The sequence below is a fragment of the Syngnathus scovelli genome, chromosome 13 (assembly GCF_024217435.2).
Source record: "Syngnathus scovelli strain Florida chromosome 13, RoL_Ssco_1.2, whole genome shotgun sequence".
Taxonomy (NCBI): domain Eukaryota; kingdom Metazoa; phylum Chordata; class Actinopteri; order Syngnathiformes; family Syngnathidae; genus Syngnathus; species Syngnathus scovelli.
In genome coordinates, this window is record NC_090859.1 from 1788150 (window position 1) to 1809296 (window position 21147).

At 40.6% G+C, this 21147-nt stretch overlaps 1 protein-coding gene across 10 annotated transcripts in view; it reads left to right on the forward strand.

Annotated features, from left to right (window-relative positions):
- The window catches only part of dennd1a (DENN/MADD domain containing 1A), a 147529-nt gene that overhangs the window by 96585 nt on the left and 29797 nt on the right, over window positions 1–21147 (forward strand). For 9 of the 10 annotated variants that reach the window (XM_049738648.2, XM_049738645.2, XM_049738649.2 and 6 more), the window contains one exon: window positions 3295–3335. The exons of the other annotated variant lie outside the window; for it this stretch is intronic. In XM_049738648.2, coding sequence (XP_049594605.1) covers window positions 3295–3335 — 41 coding nt within the window. The remainder of the gene's footprint in view (window positions 1–3294; window positions 3336–21147) is intronic. 10 annotated transcript variants of the gene reach the window in all.

The window sequence follows — 21147 nt, forward strand, 5'->3', positions numbered from 1 at the left end:
GAACCGCACCAGAGTTCATTTGGAAGAGAGCTGAGACCACTTTAAAAAGTGGGTTCCTTTAATCCGCACCAGGATTCATTTGCGCGTATTCACACCTGCACAAAAGGTCCGGACCAGCGTTGCAATCGAACCCTGGTCCGTTTAAAGCACACTGAACAGTCAGGCCTGAATTCACCCAAAATTGACATAACACCAAAACAATCCGTCAAATACTTTTACGTACTCTAAACATTTACAGCTGTTGTACACAAGTAACACTGGTTTCACTATTTGTCACACATAAATCTATACGATAACCCTTTGTCATTGTGTATATAGTGAAATTTCTTGATAAAGATTCTGTGGTCCTCTTTCAAAAGAATCTTAATTTTTAGAACCAATGGTTATGTAAGCAATGCAAGTTGTACAAGGATTTGACATGGAATGTCACTATTATATACACAAACTTATGTCAAAGTCAAAGTCAGCTTTATTGTCAATTTCTCCACATGCCAAAGACACACAAAGAAACCGAAATTTCGTTCCCCCCTATCCCACGGTGACAAGACATGGCTCACAACAGACAAACAAGTAAACAAGTATAACAAAAGCGTGCTGAATAATAATGAATAAATAACACAACAATAAATAAATAAATAAATAAGAGGAGCAGAAAAAAAAGGAGCAAGTGCGCGTACAGCAGACATTCCCGAAAATAGCGCAACAGTGCCGCACGCTACGCAGAAGGGGGTAGCGAGTTCAGGGCCCTAACAGCCTGGAGAAAGAAGCTGTTGGCGAGTCTGGTGGTGCGGGAGCGCAGGCTCCTGTACCTCTTCCCAGAGGGCAGAAGGTCAAACAAAGAGTGAGTCGGGTGACTCACATCTCTGGCAATCGAGGTTGCCTTGCGGGCGAGATGGGAGGTGTAAATGTCCTTCAGGGAGGGGAGCGAAGCACCAATAATCTTACCAGCCGTATTCACTATGCGCTGCAGGGCCTTCAAGTTCTGTTCAGTGCAGTTACCACCCCAGACAGCGATGCAACTGGTGAGGACGCTCTCAATGGTGCCACGGTAGAATGTAGACAGGACTGCCTGAGGAGCACATGCACGCCTGAGCTTCCGCAGGAAGTACAGGCGGCGCTGAGCTTTCTTTGCTGAGCTTTCACCCTCTCCACCACAGCACCGTCGATGATCAGCGGCAGGTGTGTTGTGTGACCCTTCCGGAAGTCAAAAATGTTTTCCTTGGTCTTATTGACGTTCAGCAGGAGGTTGTTGTCCCTGCACCACGTGGTCAGAAGGTCAACTTCCGACCTGTACCGAGTCTCGTCGCCCTTCGTGATGAGACCCACCAGAGTCGTGTCGTCAGCAAACTTCACTATGCGGTTGTCGCTGTAGGTCGCAGTGCAGTCATGCTTCAGCAGGGTGAAGTCACAGCGTCGCGGACGAGGCAGGGCAAACATGTGCATCCTGAACGTCTTTATTTCGGGAATGGGAAATGGGAAGCTGCATCAGAGCAGGTGCATGAGGCAGGCTGATGAGCTGGTCACCAGGCAAGCGTCTACTGGCGTGGAGGCAGGCAAGGGCAAGGCAAGTTCGTAGTCGGGGACAGGCATGTGGCCAAATCTAGCAGAGCACAAAGCAAGCAGTCAAACAAGGAGAAAGCAAGCAGGCATGTGTAGCAAACTACACAGCCAATCAGGTAAACAGGAATAAGGGACCAGAGCAGAAACAAGTGGCAGGCATGAGTGTGTCTAAGCAGACGGGAGTGACGGAAGTATAGCGTTAACGAGCAGAGTTAATGAACCGGGAGCAGGTTTGATGATGAACAGGTATCAGGCAATCAGTACTGATCACTGCATAATAGGACAGGAGGGGCAGGAGCAGAGAACTCGCATTGTCCGAGATGCTAATCGTGCTGACGCTTAACACACAATTTCTTAAAAAAAAACAAAAACAAAACAGTGCAACATGAATCAAACATAAATGTGTTAAATATGATACATATTCAACTACTGGTAACAAACACACACTGCTGCCCCTGCAATCTGACAAGTGGTAGAGGCTGGCTGGCTGGCTGGAGAGATGGACGGATGTATACTAAATATGTGCTTACATACACAATACAAACTTGGATACTAAATATGTGCTTACATGCACAATACCAGCTCTTAAATGACTACTGAATATTTGTCCACATTTTAGTGCTGCATAATTTTGGGAAAATGTGATACAATATTGTTGTTGAATATAGCAATATTGATATTATTCCGATATTTAACCAATATTTACCATTTGTATTTAATGAAAGAATAAAAATTTTTAATGAGGCAAAATAAGCAATTTCATTGTATTCTTAGCTAGTTCGTTATAATTACAATAAGATAATATTGGATGTTAATGTACATTTAAGTTTGCAAAACATATTGCATGTCTTTGTGATATGCATATTGCATGGGCCTATATTGCTATATTGATATTTTCTTATATATGTTTTGCAGCAAATATATATACAGTCAAACCTCGGTTTTCGACCACAATCAGTTCCAGAAGGCGGTTCGAGAAGTGAATCGTTCGAATTCCGAATCTATTTTTCCCATTACAAATAATGGAAAAAATAATCCGTTCCGAGACAAAAAAAAAAAAAACGCCTTTTATAAGCATTTTTTCATTTGCGCATTTTTGTCCGACACAACTGCAGCACACCGCCAAACGCGCAACCGTAGCGCGTAGCCCACCGCGCAACTGCACCGTGTGGTGGGCTACCGGTGGGCTACCAGTGGTCGCATTATTGTGTTAGAGCCGTCGCTGAAATTTAGAAAATATTTTTGAAGTCCTGATGTACTTTCCAAAATTGTTGGAAATTTCCAAAAGTGAACCTCAGTGCGCAGGGAGCTTAATTTGGTCCGATCGCGCGACCGCAGCGTGCCGGGCGCTCACTGTCGCATTGCTTTAAGAGCGTCTTTGTGTTTTAGGATGGCTTTACTGCTCCCATTTGCTTTCTTTGGAGGCATGATTAGGGGTTAATACAATCCTCAAAGTAACGAAAATACAATAACAAACGGAGTCAGTCGGCATCCGGGCCGCGCAGTCGGGTTTTCTCGGGTCCTTTCAGCTCATCTCTCGAGGTTCGACCTCCGAATTTTGTTCGACAACCGAAGCAAAAAAATCTCGGATTTTTCGTTCGAATTTCGATTTATTCGAGAACTGGGACGTTCAAAAACCGAGGTTTGACTGTATTTTGGTTTTCCTAAACCATTTCAGAGACTCAAGAATGTCAAATTAAAAATTTCAAGATGTTTTATCAATTCTCTCCACAGGTAATGATACATCTTACTACCAGTGGCTAATCACTGTGAAGGTGAGTAAAATCAGACCCATCGCCATTCCAGACAGAATTTTACCAATTCTGATGTGTAATTTGTAAAACATTGTCTAGTTGTTCTAAGTGTTTATGGAAGTGGTAGGAAACATCATAGAAATGCAATTCAAAATGTGAATGCACATCAGAAGACCTTGGTTGTCTTGTATAGATATTGTGTACAGTAATCCGCGTTTATCGCGGATAATTGGTTCCAAGACCACCCGCAATATTTGGAAAGCCGCAAAGTAGTGACCTTTTTTTTAACATACATACATTGTTTGTGTATCAATAAGTGTATATTAAACCATATAAGTGCATATGTTATCATTAGAACATTAAATACAGTATCTCACAAAAGTGAGTACACCCTTCTCATTTCTGCAATGTGCTTGGATAGCAAAGTAAATGTATTGTTACGTCAAAGTAACTCAAAATACAACAATGAATGTGTAAAATGCTGGTAACAAAAGTGAGTACACCCCAACTGAAAATCTCAAAATTAAACCAAAATTGGGACCAATTAGGCATTTTTCCTCCTTGTGTAATGCGACTAGTTAGTGTAATGAGGTGTCAGGTGTGATTGGGGACCAGGTGTATTAAATTAGGTATTTTCACCCTCATACTGGTCACAGGAAGTTCAACATGGCACCTCATGGCAAAGAACTCTCTGAGGATCTAAAAAAATTATTTTTGCTCTACGGTCCGTGGGTCACAGCCGCACAGGAAAACAAAACCCTTTTTTTTTTTTTTTTTTTTATCGACGATTAATTAATTCAGGTCAAGACGCTCGTCCCGGTCACGTGACAAGTTTCCCCAGTCGATTCCGCAAAGCTAGCAGAAATGAGCAAGAAACAGAGATGTTTGGAAAGCTTCTTCGGAAAGGGAAAAAAAAACGAATGAGGAGATGGAAGAAGAGGCTGTGACTTCTAAGAAAAGGAAAGCTGCATTTAAAAGAAAATTTCCGGAGTCCTACTTAAAATATGAATTTATCGCCACAGGTGACTCTGCCGTGCTAAGCCCACTCTGCATAATATGTGGCGACAGGCTAGCTAACGAGGCAATGAAACCTTCAAAACTGCTTCGGCACATGGAGACCAAGCAACCTGCATTAAAAGACCAACCTTAACCACTTCGGGTGTCATTGTCTCCGATTATGCCTAGATGTGTCGTTTATACTTGTTTCATTTTATTTCATCATATTTATATATTTACTATAAATGTATTATTTATTTATATAAATGTATTTATTTATATAAAGGCCGGTCCGCGATAATATTTCTGACACGTAGCCGGTCCTTGGCGCAAAAAAGGTTGGGGACCGTTGGCCTAGGCCAGGGGTCGGCAACCCAAAATATTCAAAGAGCCATAATAACCCCCCACAAAAAAAACAACATACCTGTCTAAAGCCACAAAAATCTGAAAGCTTTTTATAAAGCAACATAGACTGTCAATACATGAGCTGTATGCCTACGATTAAAATAATTAAGTAGGCTAGAAATACAAAGCAACAAAGGTTCAAAGTACTAACTGAATATCTGAATAAAAGAAAAGGATCAGCAGACAAAAACAAGTGAGGCAGAATATTGATTTTTCTCGCGAGGAGTGCGATACAGATTGCTTTCTACAATCTGACTACACTAAAAATCTGTTTACACTCTCGCTCTTTTTATTTGGAACGCCCTACCCACAGTGTGAGACGATTAGCCCCTAAGGGTGAGGGGAAGAAGATTGTGGGCTTCGTCTCGTAAGAAAAGAAACAAAAGTAATGCACAAAGTGTTGCCGTAATCCTTCTGTTCTGTTGCACAAGATAAGAATGAGCAAGGCAAAGCAGCAAGCATACTGAGCAGTAACATTATGAATAAGTACTCATTAGAGAACGCATGATAACATATATATATAATTTTTCTAACACAAAACGTCGCCCCTGGATAGCCAGCGGACTTTGTTGTGCAGCAGGAGATAGGAATATTCGCTGTCAACTTCATCTAGCAATTCACGGAACTGGCGTGGGTTTAATGCTTTTGCGATTATTTCGTTCACAATATGGATGACAAGGTTCATTACCTCCATACACTCCGGTGGGAATGTTTACGCACTCAGCAGCTCTTGGTGCAATACGCAATGGAATGCAAGCAAATTTCGATCCAATGCTTTCTGTAGTAAAGTCACAAACTTTTGTGACACTCTCATACTCGGTGCGCCGTCTGTAGCGACTGAAATTAGGTGGCCAGTGTGTATCTGTCATTTAAACACTGCAGCACAGCCTCGTAGATGTCCTCCCCCTGTGTTTGGCCTTTTAGTGGTATCAATTTCTTCTTGCGGCCCATTAGAGTTATTTTTAATATATTTACAACTACTGTATTTTCCGCACTCTTAGGCGGGCTTAAAAACTTATAGTTTACTCAAAAAACCACAGTGCGCCTTATAATGCAGAGCGCCTTATATATGGATCAATTGATGAATTTGTTGATCCATACTGGTTGTACACAGCGCTCTGCCAAAATGTTTCAGTACGTTTTAGTACGACTAGTAAATTATAAGGTCGCATCACTTCCCAGCATTATGGCAACCATGGTCAGGGGGCGTCACTGAATAGCTGTTCATTTGAAAATAGGCTGTTCCGTTAATGTTTTCGAGTACGTTTACGGATCAATATCCAACGGAATCATAAATAATCAGTACCAATGTGTTAAATCAGTCTTTAGTCGTTTCCGATCACTTTTATGGGAGAGAGTCTGAGAAACGTGATTGTTCACAGGGGGCTGCCACGACACTTTGCTGAGGCTCATGGGAGTCTGCGTGCTGAGCCTCATGGGAGTTTGCGGGTGGCTAATGCTATAATGATAGCTGCTATACGCACGAGGCTATTTCATTTCAAAATAGGCTGCTCCGTTAATGTTTCGAGTAAATTTATGGATCGATATGGAAGGGAAACATAAGTAAGCAGTACCAATGTGTTAAATCGAACTTTAGTCAGTTCCGATCATTTTATAGGAGATAGTTTGAGAAACGCGATTGTTAACAGAGGGCTCATTGGTTATTGGCTAGCGGATGCATACCGCAACCCTAGTCAACCTCAGTTTGTTGCAGTACAGCTTCTATTTTATGTGCCTTTTAATCCGGTGCGCCCTATATATTAAATCATTTCTAAAATAAAAAATGAGGGTGTGCCTTATAATCCAGTGCGCCATTTGATGCGGAAAATACGGCACATACATTTTCTACAGCATAAGAATGTTTGTGTCATGATTACCATCTAAAGACCATATTTTAAAAAACAAAACACAAAAAAACCCATCTTTTTCCATTTTCACGCATTTTTGCAAGAGCTCCAGGGAGTCGCTAGGGGTGTGCTAAAGAGCCGCATGCGGCTCTGGAGCCGCGGGTTGCCGACCCCTGGCGTAGGCGATAAGAAGATTGCCAACACCTTGAAACTGAGCTGTAGCACAGTGGCTAAGACCATACAGCGGTTTAAGAGGACAAGTTCCATTCAAAACATGCCTCGCCATGGACGACCAAAGAAGTTCAGTGCGCGCGCTCCGTGTCATATTCAGAGGTTGGCTTTGGAAAACATGAGTGCTGCCAGCATTACTGTAGAGGTTGATGGGGTGGGGGGTCAGTCTGTCAGTGCTCTGACCCTACACCGCACACTGCATTCATATGGCCTGCATGGCTGTCGTCCCAGGAAAAAGCCTCTTCTAAAAAAGATGCACAAGGAAGGTCGCAAAAGGTTTGCTGAAGACAAGCAGACTAAGGATATGGGCTACTGGAACCATGTCCTGTGGTCTGATGAGACCAAGATAAACATACTTGGTTCAGATGGTGTCCAGCGTGTGTGGCGGCAACCAGGTGAAAAGTACAAAGACAAGTGTGTCTTGCCTACAGTCAAGCATGGTGGTGGGAGCATCATGGTCTGGGGCTGTATGAGTGCTGCTGGCACTGGGGAGCTAAAGTTCATTGAGGGAATAATGAATGCTAATATGTACTGTGGAATACTGAAGCAGAGCATGATCCCCTCACTCCGTAAACTGGGCCGCGAAGCAGTGTTCCAACACGATAACGACCCCAAACACACCTCCAAAACGACCACTGCCTTCCTAAAGAAACTGAGGGTGAAGATGATGGACTGGCCAAGCATGTCCCCAGACCTAAACCGTATTGAACATCTGTGGGGCATTCTCAAACGGAAGGTGGAGGAGCGTAAGGTCTCCAACATCCACCAGCACCGCGATGTCATCATGGAAGAGGAATCCAGCGGCGACCTGTGAAACTGGTGAAAATATTGATATTTGGGTCCAATTTGGAGATTTTCAGTTGGGGTGTACTCACTTTTGTTGCCAGCATTTTACGCATTCATTGTTGTATTTTGAGTTACTTTGAAGTAACAATAAATTTACTTTGCTATCCAAGCTCTACAGTGACTACTTAACATTCATTGTATCAAATTGTCATTTCTTCAGTGTTGTCCCATGACAAGATATAATTAAAACATTGCAGAAATGAGAGGGGTGTACTCACTTTTGTGAGATACTGTAATAGTTTCAAACATGAAAATACTATATTAATACGTAGTATAAATGACATAGAAAATAATGTATAACTAATATAAATATAAATACGATACGTGTGCGTGAGTGCGTGTATGTGTGTAGGTGTGTGTGTGTGTGTATTTTGTATAAATATTGAAAATATAAATATTATACATGTGTTCATTTCTTTTGTTACATCGTCAATGACTCCTGTACCACTGTAACCGACATATGTACACGAACGTAAAACAGGAAGCGGTATCGCCTGAAAACGGCCTTCAAAATAAATCACCCTATCTCAAATCAAAGCACGGCTGAATAACATAAATAACATAGAGAATTCATAACACATACTGTAAATATGTTTTTAGAACTCTTTTATTATTATAACTTTTTTATAACAAGGTACACTTGTACATACTGTAAAAATGTTTTTAGAACTCTTATTATTTTAACGTTTTTCATAACAAGGTACAATACTGTAAATATGTTTTTAGAACTCTTATTATTATACGTCTGTGTACGTACTGTGTGTGTGTGAACACTCCCTGCCTTCTGCTGGCGTGTGGGCAACTTTCGTGTCAAAATTCCTCAATTTTGAAGGTTTACCGTATTTTTCGGACTAAAAGTCGCTCCGGAAGATTGGTCGCATTAGCCATAAAATGTACAATAACGTGAAAAAAAAATATATGTCACTCCGGAGTATAAGTCGCATTTTGAGGGAAATTTATTTGACAAAATCCAACACCAAGAACAGACCTAAACGAGCAACAACAGGCTAAACGATAGGTATGCTAGCGTGACATAAACACAAACGAAGTGCTGAGAACGGGCCTGACGTAACATTCAGAGTTATTCAAATAACTATTACATAAATAACATGTTTATAAAACCATCTGTGTCACTCCAATTCATTAAATCCATCAATCGTCCTTTGTCAACAATGCGTGTGCGCGGCTCTAACGGCGGTTGCACTTCAAAATATTCCACAGGCCCATATAACGATATATAAATTATATATCAAATAACTATTATATAAGCAATAATATTATCAAACCATCTGTGTCACTCCAAATCATTAAATCCATCGATCAAATTCCTCGTCCTTTGTCAACAACGCCACGCGTGCGCCCTGACGTCAGCCCCGTCGTTATTCCACAGATCTAGTATATAACTATATTATAGCGTTAACAAAGTACAAGGAAAGACGTGGGTTTGGTAAACGGCTCTTTATTTAACAAAACAATAGTTCAACGAGCCAACAACTACTGAACTGCAACGATAAAAACATATACAAGTTGCTATACGAAATAAAATATATCAAATAACTATAACATAAATAGTTCACCACCACACGGCCCCAAGCACCGGTGTCGACTTCCAGGCGTGTAGCGGTGTGGACTTCCATCTTCGGAGGTGGCACTTCCATTCACGGAGGTGGAAGAGAGCGTAAAAGCCATGTCCGAGCCCCATACACCGTCCCTGGACAGCCACCCGTCCGAGCACCGGCACCCGACTTCCATCCACGGAGGTGAAAGAGAGCTCCGTAGAGTAGGACTGGGCGTGCGTAAAAGCCATGTCCGAGCCCCATCCACCGTCCCCGGACAGCCACCCAGCCGAGCGCCGGCCCCCGACTTCCATCCACGGAGGTGAAAGAGAGATCTGCAGAGTAGGACCGGGCATGCGTAAAAGCCATAATAGTTTTTCAAACCTTCTGTGTCACTCCAAATCATTAAATCCTTCAAACTCTTCGTCCTCCGTGTCACTTACAAACAAAGCCGCTAATGATGCCGGTAGTACGTGGGGCCTTTCGTCATCTTCATCATCCCGTGAACGAATCTTTGTCCTTTATGTAAACAACCGCCACGCCGCTGACGTCACATGAATTTCAAATTACAGTAATCCCTTGCTACATTGCGGTTCATTTATTGCAGTTTTACTTTTTTATTTTTACTTTGAAAATTTGTGAAAATATTCACATATAAGTCGCTCCTCAGTATAAGTCGCCCCCCCAACCAAACTATGAAAAAAAACGCGACTTATAGTCTGAAAAATACAGTATTTTGAATTTGTGAAATTTTTTGGGGGGGAGGGGGAATCTGATGTACTGAAGCCACGATAATCGAACCGCGATGTAGCGAGGGATTACTGTGCACCTAATTGTATCTTTTTAAAAAGCACCTCTGTCTATCGCATTTCAAATCTACTTCATTCAAGTATTACCCACAGCTGACAACAGGCCTGTCAGTCTGACGCTGATGGAAAGCTCATTTTGCCCAGGATAGTCTATTGATGGCGAAGTTTAAAAAAGTAATGGATTAAGCACTGAGAGAAGTGGATATTGTCCATAAGTATAATCACACAACACGTCCCACCCGTCGCGTATGTGTTTTTTATATATCAGGTTTGCTTGAGTAGACTGTATAAATTATATGTACAGTAAGTGGCGGCATGCACCAAAGAGAGAATCCCCAGTTAGGCCAGATAAGAACTACCATAACTGATTATTCAACTAAGAGACATTATCTTTGAGACATTTTGAGACGTTCTTGTGAGTTAAATTTTAGATTTCTTTTGTTATTTTTGGAAAGAGTAGGGTTACTGCTAAAAGACAGAAAATGAGAACAAACACTAAGATACCAAAACATTGATTGAGGCAGCTGGTTGGAAATTTAACACTTTAACTCGCTCGTCTCGCTCTAACAGATAAACAGAAAGAAATATTTACTGCATTGCTTAGCAAGTGAATTTTCAAAACAATATTAATAGAATCCACTAATAACAAACTGCACTCACTAACAAGAGAAGTTAAAGAAATTAAAAGTAGTACCGTATTTTCCGCGCCATAAGGCGCCTCGGGTTAAAAGGCACAGACTAAATTCCAGGGGCTTTTCAGTACTTAATGCACACATAGGACACGCTGCATTATAGGGCACATGCATGCCATGACTTACGGTAAAAAAAAAAAAAAGTAACTGGAGCAAGGCAGTCAGTTCCGTTGTACTTTATTCATGTAATGTAATGTACTCACATTGTTAATCGATATTAATACGCAAATCCATCCAGATTAAACAGTTTGGCAAGTTCACAATTAAACATGCCAAGTTCCCTCTCGTCGTCACGGTGGTCTTCTGCACTGATCCTGGCTTTCCAGAGTGCTCTAATTGTGCCTCGTAAGCATTTCTCTTTGTCTATGCCATTTTAGAGGGTCCTAATCCTTTGCACAAACTATAGTATTTATTTATTAGTGGCGGTGGAGGTACATACTCTACGTGTTACATACTGGTTCTCTGATTGGTTTATCGCCCCGATCTACGTAAAACGTAATGTCCTCTAGTGCATCGGGTCGACATATTACGTCTGTATATTACGTCTGTGTGGTGGAAGCCACACAAAACAACTTTACAGATTTGCATAAACGATAGTATTTATTTATCAATGGTGGTGGAGGTACATACTCTACGTGTTACGTACAGTCCTCTTATTGTTTTTTTGCCCCAATCTACGTAAAACGTAATGTCAACTGATTGGTTCATCTGGTCAACATATTACGCCTGTATATTACGGAAGCCACACAAAACAACTTTACAGATTTTGAAATTCGGTCCCCACACAAGGCACACCTTGATATAAGGCGCACCTTTGTTTTTTGAGAAGATTAAAGGATTTTAAGTGCGCCTTATGGTGCGGAAAATACGGAATTCTGTTTACCCAGAAAGAAAAAGACTTCTATGCAGTCAGACATCATGAAAATTTGTGACTCACTATGACTCACAAAATTTTACTATGACAGATAAATTGGAATATTTGGAAGGTGAATCAAGAAATAACAATCTGGTCATAGATGTTAATACACAATCTCCAGAGGGAAAATGGGCTCAATCAGAGGAAAATGTGAAAAACAATCCACGCAGAAAAACTACACGTGCAGGTGGAGATAGAGTTGGAGAAACCCTATCATACAGAATAAACATGGAGTGGGAGAAAGAATGAGACATATCGTGGTCAAATTTGCCAGATATACTGTACTCCAGTGTGCTAAGAACTTAAAAGGCACAAAGATATGTATCAAGGAAGATTATACTAATGCCGTAAGGCTAGAAAAAAGATAATTGATTGCGAAGATAAAAGCACCACTTGACATCTTGAAAGTATTGCAACAACTTCTTCTTTTTCTTTCGGCCTTTCCCCTCAGGGGTCGCCACAGCAAATCATCTGTTTCCATTTCAGTATGAAATTAACAGACTGGGTTCGCAGCATGAGAAATTTTCGCAGATTTTTACGCCGGATACCCTTTCTGACGCAACCCTCTGCATTTACCTGGGCTTGAAACCGGCACAGGAGGCTGCATTATTCACTGATATAAAACTATTTACAGAGGTGTGTGACAAACATGTTCCAATCAAAAAGTTGTTTGTTTGATCTGTTAGAGCTTCTGGATCGAAATAAAACAGTTGGATTTCTCAAAATTGACAGTGAAATAAACCATTTGCTAACTATTTTTAATAATTATTTCATCAATGCAGTAAGACTGCATAGTAACCTTTCTGATTCCATCATTAAAAATAAAATTATGGCAGATAAGGATTACAGCTTTTAATAAAAAAATAGTAATATGAATGCTCTTGAAAAACTAATTGTGTGGAGGCGAAGGCCTTCACACTATTGTTATTCCTGTCCTTTATTAGTGTGAAGGTGAAGACCTTCACACTATTGTTATTCCTGTCCTTTATTATTATTATTAGTGTGGAAGTGAAGACCTTCACACTATTGTTATTCCTGTCCTTTATTATTATTAGTGCGAAGGTGAAGACCTTCACACTATTGTTATTCTTGTCCTTTATTATTATTATTAGTGTGAAGGTGAAGACCTTCACACTATTGTTATTCCTGTCCTTTATTATTATTAGTGTGAAGGTGAAGACCTTCACACTATTGTTATTCCTGTCCTTTATTATTATTAGTGTGAAGGTGAAGACCTTCACACTATTGTTATTCCTGTCCTTTATTAGTGTGAAGGTGAAGACCTTCACACTGTTGTTATTCCTGTCCTTTATTATTAGTGTGAAGGTGAAGACCTTCACACTATTGTTATTCCTGTCCTTTATTAGTGTGAAGGTGAAGACCTTCACACTATTGTTATTCCTGTCCTTTATTATTATTATTATTATTATTATTATTATTATTAGTGTGAAGGTGAAGACCTTCACACTATTGTTATTCCTGTCCTTTATTATCGTGTGAAGGCATGTTATTCTACACCATTCACTATTATTATTATTGTGCGAAGGCAATGGCCTTCACACGTTATTCTACTCCATTCTCTATTATTGTGTGAAGGTGATGGCCTTCACACATACACTGCTCAACAAAATTAAAGGAACACTTTGAAAACACATCAGATTTCAATGGTGACATTTTTTGGGGGGGATATCTATACTGATATGGACAGTTTAATGTCTCAGGAACAAAAGGATGCCACATCTTTTGATGGAAATAAAAGTTTTCAGTCTAAAGAGGGCTCAGTATACAGACACCCCAAAAATCAAAGTGAAAAAAATGATATGGCAGGCTCGTCCTTTTTGCCTAAATTCAATTTCTGCAACTCAAAATTATTTTCAATATCTTGTGTGGCCCCCACGAGCATGTATGTATGCTTAACAACGTCGCGGCATGCTCCTAATGAGACGACGGATGGTGTCTTGTGAGATGTCCTCCCAGATCTGTCTAAGGGCATCAGTGAGCTCCTGTAAAGTCGGAGGAGCAACCTGGCGACGTATGATGGACGGAAACATTATGTCCGAGAGGTGTTCTACCGGGTTTAGATCAGGTGATCGTGAGGGCCATTCAATTGTGTAAATTCCTTCATCCTCCAGATACTGTCTGCATACTCTTGCCAGAACAGGCCGGGCATTGTTGTGGATCAGGAGGAACCCAGGACCTACTGCACCAGCGTAGGGTCTGACCATGGGTGCAAGGATTTCATCCCGATACCTAATGGCAGTCAGACTGCCTTTCTCTAGCCTGTAGAGGTCCGTTCGTCCCTCCATGGAAATGCCTCCCCAGACCATCACTGACCCACCACCAAACCGGTCATGTTGAATGATGTTGCAGGCAGCATAGCGCTCTCCTTGGCTTCTCCAGACCCTTTCACGTCTATCACAGGTTCTCAGGGTAAACCTGCTCTCATCTGTGGAAAGCACAGGGCGCCAGTGGCGAACTTGCCAATTCTGGTGTTCTATGGCAAATGCAAATCAAGCTCGACGGTGCTGAGCATTGAGCACAGGAAACACTACAGGACGTCGTGCCCTGAGGCCACCCTCGTGAAGTCTGTTTCTGACTGTTTGGACAGAGACATTCACACCAGTAGCCTGCTGGAGGTCATTCTGTAGGGCTCGGGCAGTGCTCAACCTGTTCCTCCTTGCACAAAGCAGCAGATATCGGTCCTGCTGATGGAATGAGGACCGTCTACGGCCCTGTCCAGCTCTCCTAGAGTAACTGCCTGTCTCCTGGAATCTCCTCCATGCTCTGGAGATTGTACTGGGAGACACATAAAATCTTCTTGCAACAGCACACATGGATGTGCCATCCTGGAGGAGTTGGACAATCTGCGCAACTTCAGGAGGGTTAAGAAATCGCCTCATGCTCCCAGTCGTGATAATGACTCTAACTAAAGCCAACACTTGTGGAAAACCAGTTAAAAAAGATCAAGAGGGAGGAACTTGAAATGGCCTCCACCTGAAAATCAGTCCTGTTTTGGGGACCATCTCGTTGTTGCCCCTCTACTGCACCTGTTGTTAATTCCATCAACACCGATGCAGCTGAAACTGATTAACAACCCCCTCTGCCACCTGAGCAGTGTGTTATTCTACACCATTCACTTTATTATTATTGAGTGAAGGCGATGGCCTTCACACGTTATTCTACACCATTCACTTTTTTATTATTGTGTGAAGGCGATGGCCTTCACACATATGTTATTCTACACCATTTACTTTATTATTGTGTGAAGACGATGGCCTTCACACATGTTACTCTACACCAGGGGTCCGCGGGCACCTGGTCGCCCGTGAGGACCGCATGAGTCGCCCGCAGGACTGTTCTAAAATTAGCTCAAATAGCGGCACTTGTCAGTGAGCTGCATCTATTTTCGTTTTTCAAACATCCCGGTTCTCAAACAAATCGGAATTCGAACAAAAAAAATGCGAGATTTTTTTTGCTTCAGTTGTCGAACCTCGCGAGATGAGGTGGGAGGACCCGAGAAAACCCGACCGTGCAGCCTGGATGCCGACTGACTTCATTGTTATTGTATTTTCGTTACTTTGAGGATTGTATTAACCCCTAATCATGACTCCAAAGTAAGCAAGTGGGAGCAGTAAAGCCATCCTAAAACACAAAGACGCTCTTAAATCAATGCGACACTGCGGTTGCGCGATCGGACCAAATTAAGCTCCCTGCGCACTGAGGTCCACTTAAATTTTGGAAAGTACATCAGGACTTTAAAAATATTTTCTAAATTTTAGCGACGGCTCTGTCACAGTAATGCGACCAGCGCGGTGCAGTAGCGCGGTCGGCGACTCGCTACTGTTGCGCGTTCGGTGGTGCGCTGCAGTTGCGCGATCGGACAAAAATGCGCAAATGAAATTTTTTTTTTGTCTTAAACGGATTAAAATTTTTTCCATTATTTGTAATGGGAAAAATAGATTCGGAATTCAACTGATTCGCTTCTCGAACCGCCTTCTGGAACGGATTGTGATCAAAAACCAAGGTTTGACTGTATTTTTGCTATTTGTCAGGCTAGGAACAAGGAGAGGGCTCGGATGCAGAGTGACAAAAAACTCTTAATGAATTTATTTTGACAGGCGAGATCCGACAAAAATCTAAATCACCTCAAAGAGGGAAATCCAGGCTAAAAAGCAAACTAACTAAATACGTAGTGTTGGATTTTGTCCACAATTTAGGGAGCGCGTTATCTGCGCCTCACGGCAAAAGCCTTTGCCAATCACCTGTTATCCAATTTACTCACTGCGTGCTCGTTTGATTTCTTCAGATTTATCAAAATGCAAAGACACTGAAGCAGAAATTAGACTTAGACAGATTGGTTGAGTTCAATCACAATTCTTGTTCAAAAAGCTCTGTTTTCAGGAAAGTACAATACAGCGCTGGGCCCTTCAAGAGCGGAAAGTCTCCATTCAGAAAAGGCAAAGTCCAAGGTTGTTAGATCAGTTTTATATTCAGTAGCACATTGTGGGCCGGGATTGATGGGCGATGAGTCTTCGGGGTGGGGCAAGTTCGAAGGAGAGTCTGCTTCCATGGGACTGGTGCTGGTTATGGGCGATTCGGTGTGTAGGTGGGGGGCTGTTGGTATGTGTGTGTGGAGGGGGGCTGTTGTCTTCCGTTCCGACTTTCGGCCTTGGCGATCATCTTTGGCCGAGTCTTTGGGTGGCTCCTTCTGGCACCTGCTGGTTTTATCTCCACGTGACCTTCCTGTGAACATTCTTCTCCAATCTTGGACATACATTGTCGTACCTCATTCAACCGTATCTTTTCTTTGTTAGGCAAACTATTTCCCTCTGTGCAGAGCATTCAGTAGTAAACAAAAACTGGCGTCTAGCATTGGTCAAAACATAAGATACAATCAAGTACTGAACGGTCAAGACGACTCTGGCCGTGTCCATGATTCAGAGAAAAAACATCAGGCATGCATTCCACAGTTCCTTAAGGTTCATTAAGCTATTTAGGCAATATATCAAAAGTCATTTGTTATTTCAAAGTCCTCAGAAATATATCAGATCATAAAGTTATAAAAACCTTTCTCATCACCACTTATCAAAAATGTATAGTTATGTCTTCTTTATTGATTTGGTGTGTAGGTATAATTATATGCTTAAAATGTTTCTTTTATTTATTTAATATGTGAATATACTTGTCTGCTTATGTACTTTATTCAATGAGGTTTGAGCATATCTGTTTTTGTAGCGAGGCAGGACTTTTTGTATTTCGACCTCATTCCTTCAGTAGTTCTCTGGGTGAATCAAGAAATAAAAAGGTACTTAAAAAAACTAGACAAGGTATTCAAAAGTCTCTTTCAACTTACGTGATCGCTAGTTCTCCTGACACGACAAGACGCACTGGCACATGACAAGGGGAATTTGTGCAAAATTTTGCAAAATTTTGCAAAATTTCGTTTTTCACTTCTAATTTCTACATACTTCAACCGATTCAACTCGTTCCAACTTTCAACCGTTCATCTTTTGCCTACCTATTCCACACCTTCCCACTTAGCAAAATTTCCACTTTTTCAAATTTGAAATTCAACCAAATTCTCCTAAATTTCGTTTTTCTACTCTAATTTCTACGTTTTTCAACCGATTCAACCCATTCCAACTTTCAATTGTTCATCTCGTGCCTACCCATTCCACAACTTCCCACTTACCGAAAATTTCAAATTTGAAATTCAACCAAATTCTCCAAAATTTCGTTTTTCTACTCTAATTTCTACATTTCCCTACCGATTCAACCCATTCCAACTTTCAACTCTTCATCTTTTGCCTACTTATTCCACAACTTCCCACTTACCGAAAATTTGAAATTTGAAATTCAACCAAATTCTCCAAAATTTCATTTTTCTACTCTAATTTCTACATTTCTCTACCGATTCAACCCATTCCAACTTTCAACTCTTCATCTTTTGCCTACCTATTCCACAACTTCCCACTTACCAAAAATTCAAAACATTCAAATCAAAAATTCAAAACATTCAAATTTGAAATTCGACCAAATTCTCCCAAATTTCGTTTTTCTACTCTAATTTCTACGTTTTTCAACCGATTCAACCCATTCCAACATTCAATTGTAATTCCAAATTTCCAAATTTGAAATTCGACCAAATTCGACAACATTTCGTTTTTCTACTCTAATTTGTGCATTTTTCAACCGATTCAACCCATTCCAACTTTCAATTGTAATTCCAAATTTTAAAATTTGAAATTCGACCAAATTCTCCAAAATTTCGTTTTTCTACTCTAATTTCTACATTTCTCTACCGATTCAACCCATTCCAACTTTCAACTCTTCAACTTTTGCCTACCTATTCCACAACTTCCCACTTACCAAAATTCCAAACTTTCAAATTTGAATATCAACCAAATTCTCCAAAATTCCGTTTTTCACCTCTAATTTCTACATTTTTCAACCGATTCAACTGGTTTCAACATCATTCTGCAGCATTCCCCAAGTATTTATTAAACTTCTTCACTTTCACACACAATTTCTTCAGGAATTGCAAATTCTAGTTATTATTCTACTTATTCCGCCCACTTTTTGACACTTAACTACTTCCACAATACTTCAACCGATTCACTCCGTTCCACTTTTCACTTATTCCAAATATTCATTACACCGTTGCTCACATTTTTTTCATTCAAAAAATTTTCCGTTTTAACAAAATTCATAAATTTCCGGCAACATTTTCCCCATTCATTCTTAATGGCAGATTCAACATTTCACATTTACATTGTTCCAGTTCGAAATTCACATAAATCAACACATTCAAATCACATTGGGGACATTTAAAATTTGCACAAAATTTTGCAAAATGTCACTAAATTTCGTTTTTCACTTCTAATTTCTACATACTTCAACCGATTCAACTCGTTCTAACTTTCAACTGTTCATCTTTTGCCTACCTATTCCACACCTTCCCACCTACCAAAAATTCCAAATTTTCAATTTTGAAATTCACAAAAAATTTTCCCTTCTAATTCATACATTTTTCAACCGATTCAACCCACTCCAACTTTATTCACTTGTTCACCTTATGCTTACCATATTCACCCCCTTCACCGTAAACCGGAAGTGACCCCAAATCAAATCGGAAGTGACCCAAATAAACCGAAAGTGACCTTATTAAACCGGAAGTGACCCCAAATAAACCGAAAGTGACCTCAGCTAAACCGGAAGTTACCTAAATTAAACCGGAAGTGACCTGCTGCAAACCGGAAGTCCCCCAAATCAAACCGGAAATGACCCAAATGAACCGGAAGTGACCTTTTCAAACTGGAAATGACCTCAAATAAACCGGAAGTGCCCTAAATTTAACCGGATGTGCCCCAAATAAACTGAACGTGACCTTATTTCAACAAGAAGTGCCCTAAATAGTGAAATTTGCTGTAACTTTTACAATTTTTGTCCGATTCAACCCGTTTCAACATTTTAACCCCAAAAGTGAACCTCCTGAACACGTATATTTTGTCTGAACCCATATATTTCGTTTTGTTCCAAATTTCAAAATGTTTAACATAATTTTGGTTTTAAAATTACCATTCATCACTATGGGGATTGAACATTTGCTCTAACTTCTACATTTTTCAACTGATTAAACCAGTTACAACTTTCATTTCTTCATCTTTTGCCTATGTATTCCACAACTTTCAACTTACGAAAAATTCCATATTTTCAATTTTGAAGTTCATGCCAAATTCTCCAAAATTTCATTTTTCACTCATAATCAACCAATTCAACCCGTTCCGACTTTAAACATTATTCTGCAGCATTCCCCAAGTATTTATTCAACTTCTTAACCTTCACACGCAATTTCTCCAGGAATTGCATTTTCTTATTATTTTTCTACTTATTCTGCCCACTTTTTGGGCCCTTAACTACTTCCACATACTTCAACCAATTCACCCCGTTCCACTTTTCACTTATTCCAAATAATCATGACACCGTTGCATATATTTTTTTCATTCAAAAAATGTTCAGTTTTCACAAAATTCAATGGCAGATTAAACATTTCACATTTACATTGTTCCAGTCTGAAATTCACATAATTCAAAACATTCAAATGACATTGGGGACCTTCCCAAACTTGCCAAATTCAAAATTTCACTTTTCACGTTTAAAATTTGCACAAAATTGCACAAAATTTCGTTTTTCACTTCTAATTTCTACATACTTCAACCGATTCAACTCGTTCCAACTTTCAACCAGGGCTGTGGACTCAGTCGGATTTTTGCACCGAGTCCGAGTCCGGCCTCTTGACCACCGAGTCCGAGTCCGGCTGTCCATTTTTTCTGTTAATTCATGTGACTGCTGAGTCTTTATTCAAGGCTAATTTAGATCAAAATCTACCAGAACGAACGCAACTGCTTTCACACTGGCTGGTTCGGCTTATATAGGATCCCTTGCTGAGAGCGCGGACGTAAAAGTGAGGCTACGTTCCAATCGGACGTCGGATCGATAACATTTTCCCTGCCCTACCGGAGTTGTGCGAGTTCATAACGTAGATCACTCATGGCGTAGTCATAAATGTACGGTTGACAATTTAACCGATAGAAGTGGATACATTGGAACATAACCTGTTAGAGATTTGCTCACTCCAACTTATTTTGCAAGAACCACACGGTAGACAAGCAAGTTCTTTTAGACACCTGCAGGTGGAGAGTTCACTCGTTGAAGGAATGAAGTCTAAAAACTCTCCCTCCTGCAATGGCATATTTATTAAGAGAAACAGAGTGGGGGTAAGAGTAGGTTGAATAGGAAGCCCTTGTGCTCTAGTCAAAACATATCAGGGGATGTTTTACGACCTTGTGGAGGATGGGACAAGGTAGGTTATTTATTACCGGTTGCATTCCAACATAATCATACGATAAAGATAACCTGGAAAACCCTAACATCTCCCTCCTGTTTTATCATATGATTATGCTACCCCAAACAACAAAGACAAGTAAGAAAAAAAAACATATATATGTATAATGAAGAAAGAAGAATAGGAAAAATAAAAACAACAAACAATGATAGCAACACTTTCCAGTGAAGATGAGGCATTACCTTAATACCCCAGATCAAACTTATTGTGTAAGCGAAAAACCTGCTGGCCAGATGTTATTAGCAGGAAAATTCTTACACGGTCCCTTTGCCTAAGACGACCAGAATGCTATCAATAAAAAACTAAACAAAAGCACAGAAACAGTACATCATTGTATCCATCACTTGCGAAGCATTTTCGATGGTCAAATCATCAAGTTTCTGTAAAACATGCTCAACAGAACAGCATCTACGCAATCCATGTTTCATTATCGTCATCACATCCGTCATCTCTAAGAAGTTGTATATGAACTTGGGCTACAGTAGAGGACACAAACTTTGACACAGCAGACTTCAAACATGGGATGACGCAGGACGTAAACAAGCACAACACCACCAGCACAACAAGCACAGGAGACAGCAATTTCAAAAGCAGTTGCCACCAGTTGCCAGAGAATAGCCACGAAAAGAA